General features: G+C 37.0%; 1 protein-coding gene across 1 annotated transcript in view; it reads right to left on the bottom strand.

The window, feature by feature from the left end:
- The window catches only part of FAF1 (Fas associated factor 1), a 387496-nt gene that overhangs the window by 127306 nt on the left and 239211 nt on the right, over positions 1-20979 (bottom strand). The window contains exons 9-12 of the mRNA XM_040978567.1: positions 19690-19785; positions 6550-6676; positions 5583-5646; positions 4430-4511 (exon numbers count right to left, since the gene is read on the bottom strand). Coding sequence (XP_040834501.1) covers positions 4430-4511; positions 5583-5646; positions 6550-6676; positions 19690-19785 — 369 coding nt within the window. The remainder of the gene's footprint in view (positions 1-4429; positions 4512-5582; positions 5647-6549; positions 6677-19689; positions 19786-20979) is intronic.

The raw sequence follows: 20979 nt of genomic DNA, 5'->3' as shown, positions 1-20979 counted from the left end.
CTCTCACCTTGTTTGTAAAACAACTCTCTACTTTGTTCGTTTGCTTGTTTGTTTCAGCAACACTAAAATAGTTTTAGTTCTCACATTTTAATCTCCTTGTACTTAGTTCTGCATTTGGAATTTTATTATTTAGCCAAGTCATTTAAACTTTATAAGATTTAGTTCGGAGGTATATCTTCTAGAAATCTCACTATTGAACTTCAACGGCAGATGAAGTAGCTCTTTTGTTGCTTCCACTGAATCATACTATATAGATTCATTTGTCTTGTCAAAATTGTCATATTTTTAAAAGAAATGGATAAACTTAGCTTACTGTCTTTACTATAGTAGGAGCTAGCTCTTGACAGTATTGTGAACTCCTCAAGAAATAGACGGAAAGAACTATGAGAACTCTCACACCACCAAGTGCTCTCAAATGAAATCAGTTTGAAGCAGTTTTCATTAAGATGGATTGAATGTGGCATCGTGAGAAACACTTTATCAAATGTAGTGTTTTACTTAGTGATTAACTATATACCAGTTGATGAAGCTCTCCAAATCCTTTGTAATCCCACCACTCCAATAAACATTTAATGAGTATATAAGTTCAAAAAGCCTAGGAGAGGATTTAAACCTTCAATCTTGTTTTTATTTACTCTTGGAACTCAATTTCTCACTTCAAGTAAAGAATGTTGGTGCTTGAGGCTCATCTGTTGCCCTGGTAAAATTAATGTGCCTCTCACAGCTTAAATTAAACATGTGATATTTAAGATGAAAAAAAAATTAGTAAGAATACCACAGTATCGATCACACTTCAAAATATCTGAGCATAAGCAAACAGCTTTCTTAAAAATAATTTAATCAGAAACATTTAAAAATAATAATTGAATAAGGTGAAATATGAAGAAATTTTGCAATACAGCCAATAGTACTGGAAACTGAAGTGTGGTGGTATACTATAAACCCTAACTTACTTGTATAGGAACAAGCAAGCTCCTGTTCGGAGCTTAATATTGATCTGAAATGAGAATATAGATACATGTGAGATTGGGTTTGTTTCAGGGTTCAAATAGAATAAAATATAAAACACAAAGCATGACATAAATTGGAAGTAGTACAATTACTTATTTGTATACGCATAATTAAAAGAATATGTGCACAATCTGCACGAAGACTGTAATAAATGTTCTTGCTTAGCTCTAATTTCGAATAACTTGTCCATTATGAGGTTAAATTTTATTTAAGAAAAATGTGGTAAACTATCTAAGTGGTTGATCTACATTTCGAAATGAAAACAATTCTGGAGAATGGGCCAGTGATAAAGACATTATAGCAGTCTAGAAGTCAATGAATTTTGGTACAAATCTCATATGCAGCAAAGTATTTAATTACATGAACCAATGATGTTCACCTACTAAAATATTTAGCTACTAATCAAAAGCAAACAATGAATTGTTTCATTGGAAATATCCAAGAGTTAATAAATAGGAGCTTATGTTCCTCTGGGGATTATCAGTCTGAATAAATTCAAATACCAATTTATTGTATAATAAACTAAGTAAAAGACTGTTATGTCTGTAATGTACCATATATTTCAGCATCTGCATTCAGAGCTTCAATGTATAAGGTCTGCACATTCACAGTACATCTTATACAAACTTTTGAAATAGGTTTTAAAAAATAACTGTGCTCAAAATAAGAGCTGTAACAACCTACAAAAGGCTCAGACAATGGTTAGTCACTTCAATTGCTTGGCAGTTTTGCAGAGAAGCAGAAACAGGTATATCCCCAATCCATTCCTATTGAGGAATTAGCTAAAAAAATACATGAAAAGCCATAATTAGATACTGTCTAAAACATATTTACTTCCAGTGAAAAGTGACTTTCTAATGCAACAACATGGAGCCATAGCACAAAATATTACAGAATGGTTAAAAAGTGTGTAGCAAATCATCTGGCTTGATTGCTGCACAAAGCAAAGTTTACAAAAAAGAAGAGGAGGGATGCTGCTTCTTTAAACAGAGATTTAAAATCTAATATTCAAACATAACTTGTGATCCCTAATTGACTGTAGTTCCGAAACAAACAAACAAAAAATAAAGGTAGTTAGGGGCTACTAATGAAATTTGGATATGTACTGGATATTAAGAAATTGTTAATCTTGTTAACTATTTCTGTAAAAGACACATGATAAAAATTTTAGCGGTAGAGAGTAAAATCTAATATTCAATGAAATGGCTTAGAAAAAATAATAACTATAAACAGTGCACTAAAGTTTTGGAACATAAGTCTTATTAAGTTCAAAAGTTTAACAGAAGGTTATGAACATAAAAACATTTTCACATTTTTGTGAATTTCACTGCTTTTTAACTTATTTTCTGTTCTAGGAACATTTCTATTGTTAGCCAAGGAGAAAGTAAAATAAAAATGTATTAATAGAAAAATCACAAATCCAAGAAAGTTTATAAGATATAAAACTATTTCAAATATATTGCTATTTTTGTCACTATTTAGCAGCTGAACTTCTGAAACTTCTAAGTCATACATTCTACTAAAACTTGGGGATGCCTGTATATGGAAGAAGGTAGAAATTTTTAAATAAAACCAATTATTTTTCCAGTGTATTCGCTTGACAGGTTGGGAAACACAGGGAAGACACAGCACGAAACCAGAATTGTGAGTAAAGCTGGAGATGGAACCTACTCAGCGCATTGACATGGGAAGTGGCTGCTCCACCTTGGTGGCTGGACCACTAGGCTGAATGCCTGCTCTTCATTATTAGAACATCTGCTCTTCATAATGATCAAATAGTAGGTATAGGGGATTTAAGTGTTACAATATTCTCTTTATTTATTCTGTATTAACATTTTTACAATAAATGTAAAATACTTTAAAATATATACAATTAAGGAAATTATCACATAGCATCAAAGGATGAAAAAAACTATTATAGAACTCAAGCTTGGCCCAGTTTGGTATTAGATATTAATAAATACCTATCTAAACATATAATATCACTAAATTACTAGTGATAGCTCTAATTTTGCTAATTATCTTGAAATTTAATTTTAACTTTTGTTTAAAATAAATTTTCTTTTTACCCTTATATTAAAGAAATCTCAGGATTATCCTTGCCTTTTTAAACTCTAAAAGTTTTCCGCTCTGCTCCATCTATAGACTACTTCCTCCTTTCTCCCTTTCCTTGTTCATCCATTAAAAAAAGAAATCGTTATCTCTTAGACATGTAGATATACACACAAGAACAGACAGTTATAAACAATGTCAGTTGTAATAAGAGGCTGGGGTTAAGAAAAAAAAAATAGAGGCTGGGGTGCCCAACGTGAGAGAAGTAGGAGAGCTTGAAAGATGAAGGATCAGAGAAGAACAAGGAATCATCCAGGTAAGATCAGGGTGAGCATTCCTGGCAGTGGGGAGGCACGAAGGAAGAGGAGAGTACAAAGAAACATAGATGGTATACTAAGATTATAGGGAAACAAATAGTACACTAGTGCCAAATTTATTGACTGTAAGGGAGCATCCTCACTCATTTTCTACTGCTACAACAGAATACATGAGATTGGGTAAATTATTGAAAATACACTCCTGACGTGGCTCATGCATCTGGAGGCTGAAGTTCAACACTGGGGAGCCATGTCTGCTGGGGCCTTTCTTGTTACATCAGAACCCAATGGAGGTCATCAAGGAGGTGGGGGGGGGGCGGTGGGAAGGGAAGATTTTATATAAACTTGTGAGATAATTAATCCATTTTTACCATAAGCACCTTAATCCATTCATGAGAGTGGTGTTTTAGCAGCACGGAGGTTAATCTGGTCCTCCATTATGGCTGGAATCCAAAAAGATCCAGGAGTCGAACCTATGCCCTCCAATCCGGGATGAATACATCCTAAATGATGCTTTAATCACCATACCAAATGCCTGAAAAACTTGCTAATAAGCATAACTAACCCATCATCAGAAATGGTGTTAAAACACAATGCTCAAATAGTTTCAAACTGTGGGTTTCAAATACACAGTTTGGTACTGGTGATTTTGAAAGAGTCCATAAGTATCAGAGGGGAGTCCTGGACTATCACATGGAATAAGCTCTTTGGGAAAAGAAGTTAGAACAATTCCTCTATCAAGAATCTGTCATTCACCTAGCTGAAAAGAACACAAACATGGCTCCGTCTAAGCATGTTCTGTTTGCTGCTCCCCAGTCCCACTAAAGGGGGAAAAAAAAAAGAAAAAGAAAAAAAAAAGAGTTCCATTTTAGAGAAGTTTGCCATATCTGCTACACTAATCGCCCCTCTGAAACAGGTATCTAGGTGAAGATTGGGTTAGTGGATGAACAACAAAACAAAATAAAGCTTTCAAACTAAAAGAAAAAACAAAACCCAGCACATTAATCATTGTCTCAGGTCTAGTGGTAAAGGTTGAAGATTGCACTTACATCTCGGGCTTTCACGAAGAAGGCCTCTTGAAAAGCAGCTTCTAATGAGCCAATAAAAAATACAGGATGGCAGTCACCATATCTACAGAAAGAATTGAGCGTATTCATGAAGGTACAATGCAAATCCACTTCAAAGCTTCACAAGTGAAATGAGTTTCAAGTAAGTGTTGGGACTAATGTCTAATATAGAGTAAACATTAAAACACTGCTTTAAAAGCTTGGAAAGGAACTCTCCGTTTGTAAAATTCTTATTGGCCTATAGTCAGATTTGAAATACTGGAATTAGACTAAACATTAACTAAAATCTAGTATATAGATTTAATGAGTGCAATAATTCATGCCATTATAAAAAACAATTATTTTTATTATTCTTCTTATTATTTTCCATGATAGAGTTTTGTAGCTATAGGGATTCCTGCTTCTCCCTCTTTTTTAGCCCCTCCCATTATTCCCCCCTTATTATCACAGTGGTACAGTCCTTTAGTAACAGTTACTAGCATAACTTGCAACTATTTAAGTGTATCTTGATTACTTAAATTCATAATATTTTTCTAGTCTGCATTATCTTAAAGTCCCACTTGAATTCATTTAATCAGAAATTCCAACACAGAGGGGGGAAAAGTTTTTTTTTCTTTTCAGTTTCTAAATTATGTTACCCCAGAAATAGTACTAAATAGAAATATTTATACTCCAATCTTGAGGGTAAAATATTGATCTTCTTCAAATTTATCTCAGCAGACTGTCAAATAGTATAAAACATTTTAGATTAGACAGTCAAGAGAAAATTACAAAATAAAAACTAAAAGAAAAATTCATTTATATTGGCAATCTTGAAACTATCTTCACTTAATATGGCTGTATCTGTTCTAGTGTTCTGTATCTTAGTCATTTTTGAGAATATGCTCAGCATAATAAGTTAGTAATTTACACACTGAATTTCTGTAAACATACAGCAGTAAGCTGCACACATCTTTGAAGTACCTTAAACAGCTCACTACTGATGGTGTATCTCCTATTCCGAGTGTATAAATTAATAAGAGCATCCTTCAAACAGTTTTAGGAAAATTTTATACAATCTATGATTAAAATTGCCCCAGAAAAATCACAATTGATACAAACATCAAATTTTATATAGTTAATATCCTAACCCTACCTTGAGGAAAATTCTGATGTAAATTGTAATAAGGCATCTCCTTCATTTTCTGCGTTTTCTGGCACTAAAAAACAAACAAAAGGAAAAACAAAAACAAAAAAAACAAAACAAATAGACACAAAAAACAAACCACATAACATCTAATCCCACATATAAGAAATATATTTAATCAATAAAGAGGAAATAAAATTAAATCTTAGCTTTTGTGATATATCTGAAGGGACAATTTAACTCAACATACATTAGAAGATTTCATCAAGACAGAATCAAAAAGAACCTTCGAAAACTACAAGCTCACAAATTTGGAAACAAATGATCCTGTTAAGCATTTAAAATACATGGCAGCAGTCAAACAGGATTTCAATGTTCTCGTGAAACAGATATCCTGTGACTATATTATATAAAAAGGTTAAAAAAATTTTAAGGTCTTACAAATTGGGAAAGTAATTCTTACGTAAATATCACATCTGTTTCTGTCCATAGGAGTTTCTTAATTTAATGACTTATTTTTTTTGCAAATAGCACTGTTATTCTACAGAATAAAGTGCAAGTGCAAGAGAAGAAGTTTGTTCTTTGCTTTCCAAAGATGGTAGCAGTGAACTGAAAAGTAATACTACTATTGTTAAGTTTAACTAGAATGATACATGAGCAAACAAGTCACAGAAGATCTGGTTGTTTGTTGACCAACCTCTAGGTTTAGTGGCAGCAAGTCTCATACAATAGGATGTGTGAAGCCAAAACAACATTTCTGTGCATTTAAAAAATTTTGCTGATATTCTGGAAATTTGAGTGCTTCATAAAATGAAATGTTGCAAGGCTCCTGTTCTAGTAAACGGTGTTCATTTCCTATATTTCATCTCTTCAAAACAGGAGATCAATAAGAGATTTTTAAGCGCACTATTTTTGAAAGCTTTTATAGTAGAAGAGAAAATTATAATGTGGGACCCAAAGAGTTATCAATACTCACTCATTGGAGACTTTCTCAGAGCAGATGATGCCATGCCGAATACTTCTCCATCATCCACCCCAAATTCCGTAGCATCTTCAAAGTCATCTGCATCACTATCACTAACCATATGAACATCGGTGCTTTGCTATTCAAGGAAAGTCCTCATTAGTTTCATAGTGGTTTTAGCATACAGATCAAGCTACATAATCTTAATAGAACATAGTGTTTATATCTTATCAAATAAGTCATTTACTAGAATAAACCTTAAAGGCTTCTTTCTATCTTTCTTTCTTTCTTTCTTTCTATCTATCTATCTATCTATCTATCTATCTATCTATCTATCTATCATTAAACCTGATGTGATGCCTAAAGGCCAAAGTTGCAGTGAAAATGAAGTATAATTGGAAATTCAATAAAACAGATTAACCTAAGATAGAGTATACATTTAGGCACTTTATAAGTGAGAAAATTGGTACAAATGTACAGAGTAAAGCAGGCTCACGCTAACATGTATTTGGAAGATAGAACCATAACTCAGAATTGCCTTATTGCAGTGGCTCAAATTTCCCATTACTGAAATGACAGATATGGCGTACTTTCCCTATTATGTTATCGGAAGACAGCATCAGCTACACTACTCTGTAATGTGAAGCCTATTAAATATAAAACATAATAATGTAAATATGTAAATATTCATTGAGAATTTACTATATGTTAGGCACTGACAAACAGTAACATCAGCTGAAGCTTAAGGAATTAAAAACATCAACTTTCGGGAAGTGAGCATTCAGCATGTTTTAGCCCAAATTCTGGCTCCAGTTCCAGCTTGTAACTACTTGCCAATATGGACCTGGGAAGCAGCAAGTGCCAAGTCCTTACCAGCCACACAGGAAACCTGAATGAAGTTCCCAACTCACGGTTTTAGTAAAAAAAAAAAACCAGCTTTGAATATGAACTAGGCTACTCTTCCTTAGGTTAGAATGGGATTCCATGATCATGACATTCAAAATACTTGGACCAACTTGTGAATATTGATGAAACTATTCATGCTTCAGTTGAGAGCAGAGACCAAGCAACGGATCTGTTTAAACATCTGTCTGTATTCTATTCATTAAATAAAGTCTATCAAGACTGTTTAGTAACTGAGATTTAAAACAACATACTTTGAATTTAAGCTACAAAAAGCAGAAAACAATGTCATCTTTTAGACTGTGCAGAAGAGCATGTTTCAGAAGTGACTATTTGTAGGAAAGCATGGAGAGAAACAGAATCAAAGACTCATGCTTAACTGCAGGGAATGTCCTACGCTAGCCAATAGCTGAATCAAAATTTTTTAAAAACTAAAAGAGGGACCTGGTGCAATAGCAGTGGTTAAGGTCCTCACCTTGCACGCCTGGGATCTCTTATGGGTGCCGGTTCTGATCCCGGCAGCCCTGCTTCCATTCAGCTCCTTGCTTGTGGCTTGGGAAAGCAGTCGAGGATGGCCCAAGGCTTTGGGACCCTGCACCCGCGTGGCAGACCTGGAAGAAGTTCCTGGTTCCTGCCTTCAGATTGGCTCAGCTCCAGTCACTGTGGCTGCTTGGGGAGTGAATCATTGGATGGAAGATCATCCTCTCCGTCTCTCTTCCTCTCTGTATATCTGACTTTCCAATAAAATAAATAAATCTTCAAAAAATAAAAACTGAAAGAGATCTTAGGGACCTCTCATTAGTTTTTTTTTTTAAAGGTTTTTGAATGTTTTTTCCACAGGTTACTTCCTCAGTATGAGTCCAAACAAAATGTGCGTGACAATGCATAGTGTATGATGCATGTAGAACTGCTCTGCTTGACACAGGGGGAGGACAAGGGCAATGAGATCATTTAATGCTCCTGGATTTGGACTCTTTATCCTCTTTAGCCATTTGATAGGTAAGGTGTTTCTGGATGATTTCCAGGTTCTGCAACAATTTTTGAAACTACTGTAACCATGAGTGCTACTGTTTCTGATGTTAAGCCAAGACATTTATTCCATTTGACTCAGTATGTTCAATATTTTCCCCTTGGGGACACCCAAACATGAATACTCATATTCGCATTTTCCCTTTCATTTTAAAAAACATACTATTTTCAATGCTTTGAATAGATAGGTGATGAAGATTTTTTTTTAAAGCTGGAAAGGCAGATCAAATTTACAGAAAGCAGACACAAAGAGAAAGATCTTCCGTCTGCTGGTTCACTCCCAAAACAGTTGAAGTACATAGAGCTCAGCATAAATGAAGCCAGGAGCCAGATTCTTCCACATCTCCTGCACAGGCGCAGGGTCCCAAGGCTTTGGGCCATTCCCTACTGCTTTCCCAGGCCACAAATAAGGAGCTGAGTGGGAAGTGGGGCATTCGGGTCTCAAATCGGAGTCCATATGGGATCCCATCACCTGTAATACGAGGATTTAGTCATTGAGCTAACATGCCGGACTCCACATTTGGGAATGAATGAATTGCTTGTGTCATAAATAATTCACTGGCTCTTCTGACTCTACACTATTTCTCACAGAATTTATGGTCCTATATGCAATCCTAATCCTTTCTTAATATTTTGTCTGTAGAACCAAGATCTGTTCCCAGTTTCAGCAATTACAACAGCTTAAAATTTCAAAGCTTCTTATTTCAAAGCAATGAGGAAACTTCCTCTACAAAACAACAAATTTACTCAAATAACTGTGTTTTAATTCCTAATGTTCCATGCAATAAAATGTTTGGACACGAAGTTTTCTTTAACACCACAGCTTAAACAGATAAAGACTCAAGATATGTTGTAAGTTCCTTTTAAGTGCTGCTTCAGGTTCACAAACAATTGGAAAACAAAATCAAGGCCCAGTGTGACAAAACTTGTGGGTTCTTTTAGCTTAGCCATCGTTTTGGCCTTCGCGTACTCTTGCCTGCTACTCAAGGTTCTCCTTGAGACGCCAGGTTAAGACGCTGAACTTTATGCTAGGCATGTGTTTGCAAGCAATGAATCTCAACTGAACTTGAACTATGGTTATGCAACAAGGTGGAGGAATCCACCATGGGGGGAGGGGTATGGGAGGGGTGGGGGGAATCCCCAGCGCCTATAAAACTGTACTACATAATACAATGTTAGCAACAATAAAAAAAAAATAAAATAAAATAAATTAAAAAAAAAAAAAGAAGAGGGGTTGGGGGAACACAGAAGAGAACAAAGGGGAAATGTTCTATGTCTGATCCCTTTTATTTCACTGTGCTACATCTATTCTCGTTCTCAGAAGTCAGATTTCATTAAATAATAGTCAATTTCAATACAATTGCACCTTATTTTATACTAAGGTATTGATTTAAATTTTCTGCACATATTTACTTAAATCCTTATTTCAATCTTTGCAAAGCACAGAATGCCCCAATATCTTAAAATCCCTGAACATTAAATCCTACAACTACATCTTCAAAGAGAAATATCTAAAAATCCATTTTTTGTTGAAAAAAGTATATTTCAAATATGAATTATTGAAGTAACTGCAAGAATGAGCTACTTAATTATGTATAAGGAATTCCCAATCTCTTCACATTTTCTTATCAGTCATCTAACAGATCAGGGAAGGCTTTTCTGAAATGTGAGATAAACAATCTTTCTCATTAGTGTTTGCTGATGAGAATAGACAGTCTCATGGTATCATTTATGGATGCTTTAACATTGAATCCAGAGAAGCCAATGATTCAGAAGATAAAAAACATCTATGATGTTTGTGATTCTATTTTGCAGGTTTTTATAACAATTTATTCCCTTTCTCACTCAACAAATTCTCTGTAAATCCCTACTCAGTGTCCCTACTCAGTGACAGTCTGAGGCTTGTCAAAGATATTTTCCTTGTTCTCTCAAGCAACACCATCCATATATACACATAATCATCACGCTGAGTGGTAAGTGTAATGACACACAACTTCAAAACAGAGAATTAATTAACTGCGAGTGGGAGCAATCAGAAGAAATCTTGAAGGAAATGGTAGGAAGCAAAAACTTACATTTTATAACTGGCATTAAAACTTGCCAATACTTGAAGCATACATGCCTTTCAGAAAACCAACTATCTGTTACGTCAAGGCACCAGGTTAAAAGCTAGAGACACCAATACGAAACATGGTTCCAGGTTTCAAGATATTCCCATTTGGAAAAATATATTTATTTAGAATGTGGGATTGTGTGTGTGTGTGTGTGTGTGTGTGTGTGTGTGTGTGTGTGTGTGATGAATGCAATAAAGCTATAAGCAAATACTATTGGCAAATAAAGGAGACAGTGCTTTCAGAACTAGTAAGCAAGACCTCAAGGTTTCACACAAGTACTCATACTTAACTCATTCTTTGAAGAATGGATATCAATGTGCATAAGAAGACTAATACAGCAAACAGGCAAAGGAAAAAGTCAAGAAACTAGGCTACGGGGTCAGGCCCAGTAACTTTAGTTTTAAAAACAGTAAATCCAGGCTGGAACTGGAGCATAGAGGGCTAGGCTGCCATCTGAGCAGCTGGCGTACACAGGTGCCACTTCTTTTATCTATCCCTGTTATAGCACCTGGAATAGCAGCAGAAAAGTGCCCAAGTCACCCACAGGGGAGACCCCAATGAAGCTCCTGATTCCTAGTTTTGGCCTGGCCCAGTACAGGCTGTTAAAGTTATTTGAGGAGAGTACCAGCAAAGGAAAAATTTTCTCTACATTTGTTTCTGCCTCTAACTTGTTGTACCATTATCAAATACATAAGTAAAATTTAAAACAACAAAAAACAAAAACAGAAATCCAAGGCAGACATGTAGAATGGGTTACAAAGCAACTGGCTTACCATTTATTTTATGACAATGTTTCTTACTGCCCACAAACTTAAATCAGTCTCACCAAATGTTAAAGGTGAAATATACATTTTTAAAATTATGTGTTTGTTTAAAAACAGATACCTCTTTTTGGTAAGACTGGTTTGTTCATAGCAATATTCCTTGAAGTTAGACATGAACCTGGCATATAAGTATGTAATAAATATTTACTGAATGAATTTCTTTACTCTCAACACAAAACCTAGGCATGTTTTATTTTTTAAAGACTTATTTATTTTATTGGAAAGTCAGATATACAGAGAGGAGGAGAGACAGAGAGGAAGATCTTCCATCCGATGATTCACTCCCCAAGCGGCTGCCATGGCTGGAGATGAGCCAATCCGGAGGCAGGAGCCAGGAGCCTCTTCCAGGTCTGCCACACAGGTGCAGGGTCCCAAAGCCATGGGCCGTCCTCGACTGCTTTCCCGGGCTACAGGCAAGGAGCTGGATGGGAAGTGGAGCCGCTGGGATCAGAACCAGCGCCCATATGGGATCCTGGTGCGTGCAAGGCAAGGACTTTAACCACTATGCTATCACGCCAGGCCCAAAGAATCTTTTTAAATATGTCTCTTCCTACACACCCTACTAAAATTGCCAGACCCAGTTTTTCCCCTCCAAAATATTCCTTAAATGCATTTTCTTTTCTTTTGTTTCTAATATATTACAAGTAAAGTGCCAATTCAAAAATCTCATTATCTTCTCTTTTCTATCCCTTGGCATAAGTGTATATACAATTTAATTCAGTCACTCTTTCCTAATTCCGTGTCAGAGCAGTTATCAGTTACTTATTACATTTTGCTAGAACCTGCAGCAGAACCTTAAAGCTTTTAATAAACAGTGGTGTCTAGGATAAAGTAAAGTCCTAGTCCCTTCAATAATTATATTTGATCTTACTCATATATTATCACAATTGCTGTAATATATTTCTTAAATTTTCCAATATCTCTTTTCAGTTTTTGTAACAAACATGACACAATTTATCATCATAATCATTTTAAGTATACAGTTTAATAACATTAAATTTACACACCATCATTTACTGTGTCAAATGTGGGAAGCAAAGGTGTAATGAGCACAATTCCTCGGTCAGCAAAGCTGTGAGGAGTTTTTGCCTGTGTGGCAAGGCCCAGCAGACTGTCTCTTTAATCACCTCATTGCTGCCTCGCCGCACTGTATGGACACTCAATCACCTCTCTGATAGCTCATGAAATGTTCTTGAGGGTATTATTTTTCTGCAAATGTGAAATGATTTCTGTAATTGGAAATGGAACTTACCAATCATGCTATGGTAAAAGGGTCTTTAGCAACTTAAGACAATGAGACACAGCTAAAAGCATACAGTAGCACAATTGAGCCTATATGGTTCCCAAATGTCTTATTGTGTGTCCACTTTTGACGTGGAACTTACTCTAAGATGTGTGATATCCTCCATAAAAAATGGCTTGGCAGGAACCCTGAGCAGTCCACAGAAACAGAACAGTGAACTTCCTTCGGGACTAGGGAGAAGAGCTTTCTCTGGTCCTTACATAGTTCCAACATTGGATCCCCACCCTCTCTTGTAATGACCATCAGGGTCGCTCCAGAGGCTCCAGCCCCAAACACACACACAACTTAGAATAGATATGCAGAGAACAACAAGGAAAGCTTAGAACCAGACAGCAAATGGTCAGCATGGACTCACACATACCTTACTAGGTAGGACACAAATATTAATTACTCTTCACTAAGGTGCTGAAGATTACTCTGTACACCTCTCCTAAAACTGTTCTGCATCTCAATTGTTGACATATGCCTTGTTAGAGTTATAAGCCAGTTTAGACTATACTAAAATCTGCCAAGTTCAGCAAAATTATGCTTCAACAGTATAAACTGCTGAATGCTAAAATGAAAAGAGACACGAGACAGCTGAATAATACCTATAGCCATTTTAAGGTGTATAGCAGCCGGTTCTGTGTATAAACTAAAATTGAAATGTCAATGAAGTAGTCAAAGGATGTGTTTAAGAACTTGAATTTTTTTTTTAACATATTGGTTACTCGATACCATGTCAATTAATTCTATAATGTTGTAAATTGTTGCTGATGTTATGTTGGGGCTTTTTTTTTTGCCATATGCTTCTTTTTTTGTTGTTGTTGTTGTTAACATTGTATTATGTGATACAGTTTTATAGGCACTGGCGATTCCTCCCACCCCTCCCATACCCCTCCCCCCATGGTGGATTCCTCCACCTTGTTGCATAACCACAGTTCAAGTTCAGTTGAGATTCCTTCCTTGCAAACACATACCTAGCATAAAGTCCAGTGTCTTATTGTTGGGGCTTTTAAGTGATCAGGATGATATTCTGCCAGCTCTGCCTTTAGACCAGAGATGGGTGTCCCCAAGAAACTGTTGAATTTACCTGTACAATAAGATGCTGGACTCTATGCTTGGTATACCCTTGGAATGAAAGAATCTTGACTGAATTTGAAATGTAATACAGCAACAAGGTGGAGGAATCCACCATGGGAGGAGGGTACGGGGAGGGGTTGGGGGATCCCCAGAGCCTATGAAACTGTGTCACATAATGCAATGTAATTAATAAAAACATATATATATTTAAAAAATGGCTTGGAACAGATGGCAATAATGGAATTTGTTTACCATGCAGCCTCAAACTGCTGCAACACATGAAACTATGCATTTTGGCTTCCCACCACATAAAGCAGAAAGTATATGGGGTATCTTCTAAAGGGAGACAAATATTGTTGGCCCCTTCTATATTTTGGAAAGAAAATAGATTGAAAAGATAAAAACAGGTTTCTTCTGAAGACCCTCTGTTCATAGAAAGGCTGAGTTGTCCTGATCTTTTTCATTACCATCCAACAAAAGAACAAAAAACAACTGAATCAGTACTAGGTGAAGCTGATGGTATATGACTGATTGATTACAAAATTTAAATAAAGAATCTATTATATATGACTTTATAAATTTCTTTCATTTATATGTTTTCTTTTTAATTTTGTATTCTTGATATTGTAAATATTAATTTAGGGTGAACACTGAAATTGGACATAAGTAAACCACCTGTCACTATGTAACCGCATGTACTGCCAACAATGGAGTTCTCCGCTTCAGTCAGGTGACTGCAAGTTTGAATGAGTAATGGTTTGCTGAAAATGTTTTCTTTGAAGTAAAATAATAACAAAGCGTTTTAGAATTTTTTTTGTATTCTTTTAACCATGAAATAAAAATTGAAACAACTGAATGCTGTGCAAAAACCTATGATGATTTCTGTATAAAATAAGAAGGCAGCTTTTCTAAGTTGTCCATTAAGAGCATCCTGTCAATCCCTGACTACAGCCACCACGTGCACAAAGTGAGCTGTCCCCGGGCCTGCTCCCTTTGGGGTGAGTACACGGGGGGGGGGGGGGGCGTCTTGGGGGCCCAGGCAGGCACAAGGCCCACCTGCCGCCATCATTGGGCAGGGGATGGGATTGGGGAGGGGCGCGACCTTGGACCTGGCGGTTGAAACTTCCAGCAGCCTGCTGGCTGCTGGTGGGTCTCAGGCTGAGGCATCTCCATGCTCAGATCCCTGACTCTAGCCACCACGTACACGTGGTCAGCTGTCCCCAGGTGGCCAGTGTGCCATTTAGTGCCATGCTCCACCTGCTGGCCACCTGGTCGTGAGCTCTGGGGTTTTGCTTCTTTGAATCGCTGCCTAGGTAGCTCCACATTGAACCCACTGTGTTTCTGGGATGTGAATCAATCCTAAAGATTCCCAACGACAGAGTAACTTGTCCTTTAAAGAACTTGTAATCACTGAACAATGCTGACCACTGAACACCAGCCCATGCAAAACCTAAGACTTGGGACTTGTCTAGCATGATCATATCCTATTACCTAACATGATGATGAATCAGGAAACGGGTCATATTAGGTAGGGCCATGACATTAACTAGTACTCGAGAGAACCATATCTGGGGGTAGATTCTGTGGGGGATGTGTGGGCCAAACCCTGTGGAAATTCTAGCCCCACTGGTTAGCTCAAGAGTTGGGGTGGTGATAGACTAAGCTAGGTGTGACCAAGGAGCCTGCCATCAATCACAGGTAAAAGAACCCACAATAGTCTGGACTGGTGAAGGCAGCAGCATCCAAATGCGCATCCTGATTAGGGTCTGGGGTGGACCGGGCTGCAACGTTTACCAGCTCATACAAGACCAAATGGAAGGCCATACTTCGCTGGGCACTGGCTAAACCCAATGGCATGTATGAGAACTCGGTCTGGGAGTGGATCAAGTTGGAGGAACTTGGGAAACTCCCCTGGCAAGTCATAGCTCCCGCTGGTGAACATGTGGTCCATATCTGGGGGTTGGGCAAGCAGGGCAAAGTAGCTGCAATGGCTGGCTAATGCATCAATGGGTAATGGAACGGGGTGTACTGGGGCAGGACTGAGCAAATCTTAGCCCACAAGCAAAATTAGAAACCAGCATGGAGCACAGGTCATGCCAAGCTAGGCTCTTGCACCTACTGGTCTGCGTGAGCCAGGGACACTAAGCCACAGCGGCCTACGGCTGGGTCTGGAACAGGTGACAGGCTCTGCCAAGCTGAGGTAGAGCAACCACTTGCATGTGCGTGATCTATGGCTGGGAACAGGCCTGTTTGGGGAGCTAAGGAACACCCTAGCTAGGTTGAGGTTCCCACCAAGGGGCATGTGGGCTGGAACGGGGACTGCATTCTAAGCAGGATAAAGTTGTAGTCTCCCTTGGCACAAGTGTGGACTGGGACTGGATGCACCAAGCCAGGCCAGACTCCAACACCTTCTGGTGTTCCGAAGGACCAGGGTAGATGTGGGATCAACTAGGCTAGGTCTCAACCCCTACTGAGCAATGGGTATGGACGAGCTGGGCTGGGATAAAACATCCAACAGTAAGAACCAGATTGTGTTGAAGGCTAGTCAAGAAAAGTTACTGTTCCTGCTATGACAGGAGCTGAACTGAGTAGGACTGGCTCATGGATCCCCTGGTTTGCGCAAAATCTAGCATTGAAAGAGGTTCTGATGGAGGCTGAGCAACCCCTATGGCAAGACACAGACTCTGCAGGGTAAGCGCAGGAAGCATGATAGGAAACAGCCCAGAACAGGCCATGGAAAGTTTCCCACTGGCATACATTTGGCATGGGTTGGGAGCAGACCAGGCTGAATCAGTTCACGTCATCCACTGGTGAATTCGAGCACCGGAACAGAGTGTGGGTCGAACCAGGTTCAGTCGAGCAAAAAACCAGTGCACAATATGAAATGCCAAGGTGAGATTACCTGTACTGGATGTGACCGCAGTGCCCAACCTTGTTCTTAATTTTAGAGGTAAAATCTTTAAACTTTCACTATTGAACATTATATCTTCTGTGGGTATTTCATATGTGACTTTAACTATCCTGAAGTAGTTTCTTCCTGTTGCTAATTTGTTGGCTGTTTTCATCATGAATATATTTGTTCAAACTGCCTTTCTGCATAAACTGAGACATTCTTGCAGTGTTTTTCTTTCATTTTGTTACTGTGGTATATTACTTTAGGATATCTTTGTTTAGTAGCAGAACATACTACCACTATATTCATCAGGCTTCAGCCTTTTAAAGTTTAGTTTCTGTACAGTAATCAGTGCATGGGGAGGGGAATCACTGTCCACTTAAAAGTCCCCTCATTTACACTCCAGTCTTTCTTGTTATAATACTTATTCTGTGACTAGTACATGTCAGACACCAAGTAGGCTGTTGGGGGTATAAAGGCAGGTAAGGCAAACAAGGTTTTTAAATGAAAATGTGCCTGATGGACACTCTTGTATCTATGTTCCCATACCATCTGACTCCTACCTCAACCTTTCTTATCACTCACGTGTACGGAAACATAAATTCGTCTGGTCATCACATACTGAGCATTTGATATGTTTCTATAATCAAAACTAAAACCTAATCTTTTAAGCTTAGCTGTATTATGGGTAGGGGTGGGAGAAAGTCATGTTTCAGTTGCTCTTCTACTTTCTCCAATGAGCTGAGCTTTGGGCAATCACAAGATGCTAGTACTTAGGAGACTGCATGGCCTTACCCAAGGACTAAGAAGAGAATGCATAGGTACTTTGCTAGAAACCCACAGAGATAATGAAAAAGTAATTGAAAATCCATAAAAAATTTCCTTTTGTTTCTAGGTAAGATAGTAACAAAATGCTAATTATCTTGAAATAATTCATGCAGGAAACAGACAGAATCAGAACCACTGGATAGAAGATAGGAGGACACGTATTTTGGTTTAAGGTGCTCAACAACAAGGCAAATTGACGACAGTAGCAGAATCATATTAACAGACAGAAAAAAATGAGCATATTTTGAAGTCATTCTTGTTCTAATATTTGGTATTTATAATACCTCAAATAAATGTTTAGTTGAATGAAGACGGAGGTACATTAAAATGTAAGTTATACCAAGTGATTTTATAAAACCCCTTCCCGTTTTATGATTTTTTAATAATATAACAACTAAATCACAGTTTCTTGCCTTGTCTAACTAGCTTCCTAGAGGAAGTGGTTTTATAACTAGAAAAAGAAGGAAAAATAATAGACTAATCTCAGATAACCAGATGGTAGGATATTACTGAGGCTGTGACTGTTGCAGTTTGGCAAAGCCTTTCAACACCACTCTAACCTCACCAACCTTGCTTCTCACTGTATGACATTTACCTCTCTTTGCTAAAAGGACTGTTCAAATAACAAATATAATGGTGAGGTACAGAAAGGAATAAATGAAGTAGAACAGTCACTTATCACCTATTAAGGAACAGAACAATTAGGAATTCTAGTTGGAGCAAAATGGCCACCTTTTTATGTTATTTGGATCTATTCCATACAGTTGAAACAGTATGTGTATTCCATATAAATACATTCAAGCACTTTCAAGAAAATTTTTATTACATTATTTCTGAAAATTTCTTCTAAGCAGTAAAACTCAATATTCTTTTTATTTCTCAGGGATTAGACAGTAAAGTGTTGTAAACACAGTGTGAGCCCTGAAAGGAAATTTATATTTTTGGAGACTAAGTACAGTAGAACACAGTAACACAATAATACTTCAAAAGGTTCATGGCGAAAAGGGATTACAAGATGTTTATTTTGTGCAAAAATCTTTTGAACAGCAGGCATAGGTTTTTCTTAACACACCATTTTCTATTAACTTTTTGAGGACATGGTTTGTTGGTACTGGGGAAAAGATTGTTTCTCTGGAATTTCTAAAAACAAAATGTGAAAATTCAAAATTGTGAAGTTTCTTTTTCATAGATGATCACAGATTGAAACTTTCCTTGCATAGCTCTGTATTTCTTTCACATCTTTGACAGAAATAAATATTTTGGCTTGATAGTTCCTGTGGTAGTTATAGAACAAGTACGCAAAATATATTAAACTAAAAAGAAGCAACCATATTTCAGACAAAATGAAAGTACAGAAACGTTTCACTGGCTCAGCCCAAGCTTTTGACCCTTTCAGTGGTATTCCCACCTATGACAGTCGGGCGTAAATGGCATTGCTGTGTAGTATGAAGTTATGAGCTCTTTTGGATATACTTTCAAAGTTAATACGCTAATCTGATTAGCATGTAGTAGGAACTCAAGTAAAAATTTGTTTGATGACCAAGTTGTAATGTCCATGTTCTCATTCATATTTTCTTACAGGCAAGGTCAGAGTTAGACAAGAAATACTATGTGTAGTCATGGATAATTATATTGTTTTTAACATTGTTCAGGACCACAAATACACATCATATACATATGCATCCAACCTTGTCACCTCCCCATTCCTTGTTTCTACAGCAACTTGTGTACATTAGTTTCACTGCATTTTTGCATTACATGATAATCATTTTTAAATTATCATTTTTGATTCTAAGCATTTTGATACAAGTGCAGTATGTTACTCTCTTTCTTATCTAATATCCAATACAAAGTATAGTTCCTGAAAGGTGTTCTGACCTGTCAGTTAAAGAAATTCCAACATCAATCGTGATAAATTTTCTCATCTATGGTCAGCAGATAAGTAAAAACCTCTGTTAACCTGACAGTTCTAAGGAAAAACCATTTGAAGTCACCCACTGAATTCTTTCTGGTTAAACATGAAGCAAGCAGAAGTATTAACAATGAAAAAAATTTCTCCCTTCAAGAATTTACCAAGACATAATTCACATTACATTAGCCTCATCAATGCATTGCTGTGCTAGTTAAAAAGAATAGGAAGTGGGCAGGTGGGAGGACAGGCATTGTGTTCAATGAAAAGCTGGCAAACAGGCTTACCTCTTCTGAATGCTTCCGGGTATGTGTTGGTGAAGCTCTTCTTCCTACTGTAAGTCGGTGGCAGGGATATGAGAGCCCTGATTCTGCAAGACACATCTGTAAAAAGGAGAATCCACAATTGGTAAGGAAACTTGACATGCGTCACACATGCATCACACAGCTTTTTTGGTTTTAAAGGCTAGTTTTAAATCTAGTTCAGAAAGCAGGATTTCTGATTTATTACTAGAGAAGGTTCTTGAAAATTTTTAAAATTCTGTCATATAGATGATGTTATGCTAGCCAAGATCAAGTTGCATACTAAATTATAGACAGAGAATCTGGGAAATTGTAAGGAGCTGAAAATAAGGCAAATCATATATACTTTTTAATCCAGTGAACAACTGCTACATTTTCTGATTAGTACAATGGATAGATTTTGAACTCCCAAAGTGTTAATGGTAGCTACAAGAATATTTGCTGAAGGAGACATTTATCTATTTAACTTTCAGTATATAGCAATAATATTATATTTTAAAAATCTATTTATTGATTTAGAAAGAGAGGGAGGGAGAGAGAAAGAGAGTTTACATTCACAGTTTTATTTCCTAAATCAGTAGCTACAATGGCTAGGGTTAGTCCAAGCCAAAGTCAGGAGCCAGAGCTTCGACTGTGCTTCCAATGTGGACACAGGAATCCAATCACTTGGACCATCTTCTACTGCCCTCCCAGATCCCGTAACAAGGTGCTGGATTGAAAAGAAAGCAGCTGGGATTTGAATGAGCATTCACATGGAATGTTAGTGTAGCAACTGCTGAGTTTACCCATTGTGTCACAATGTGGTTCCACAAATGACATTTTAGTGAAAATCAATGCATAATTTACCTTTTAATCATTATTTTACTCTTACCAATACTAACCAATAGTACATTTTATTTACATGCTTTCATTAAAACACACTTTAAGACATTATTCCAGTTTATTAAACTATGAGGCATAAAAAGATCCTAGCATAATATCCATCATATATTCACTTTTCAGTCTTTACTATTATAAATAAAAGAACTGTTATTAATCAATATAATGAGTGAACATGTACATTTTTAATTTCTATTTAAGTTTATAGGTCAAATATTAAAGGAGATCTGAAGTTTAAATATGAGGAAACATGCAAAAAATGAACAAATTTGAAGGGTTTTTAATAGGATTTATTTACTTATATTGGAAAGGCAGATTTACAAAGAAGGGACACAGAGAAAGATCTTCCATCCACTGGTTCACTCCCCAAAAGGCCTCAGTGGCCAAAGCAGGGTC

The sequence above is a fragment of the Ochotona curzoniae genome, unplaced genomic scaffold (assembly GCF_017591425.1).
Source record: "Ochotona curzoniae isolate NIBS_2020 unplaced genomic scaffold, NIBS_Ocur_1.0 contig_291, whole genome shotgun sequence".
In the NCBI taxonomy this organism is placed as follows: Eukaryota; Metazoa; Chordata; class Mammalia; order Lagomorpha; family Ochotonidae; genus Ochotona; species Ochotona curzoniae.
Note: the sequence above shows the minus strand (reverse complement) of the source record. Positions and strands in the feature narration are given on the sequence as shown.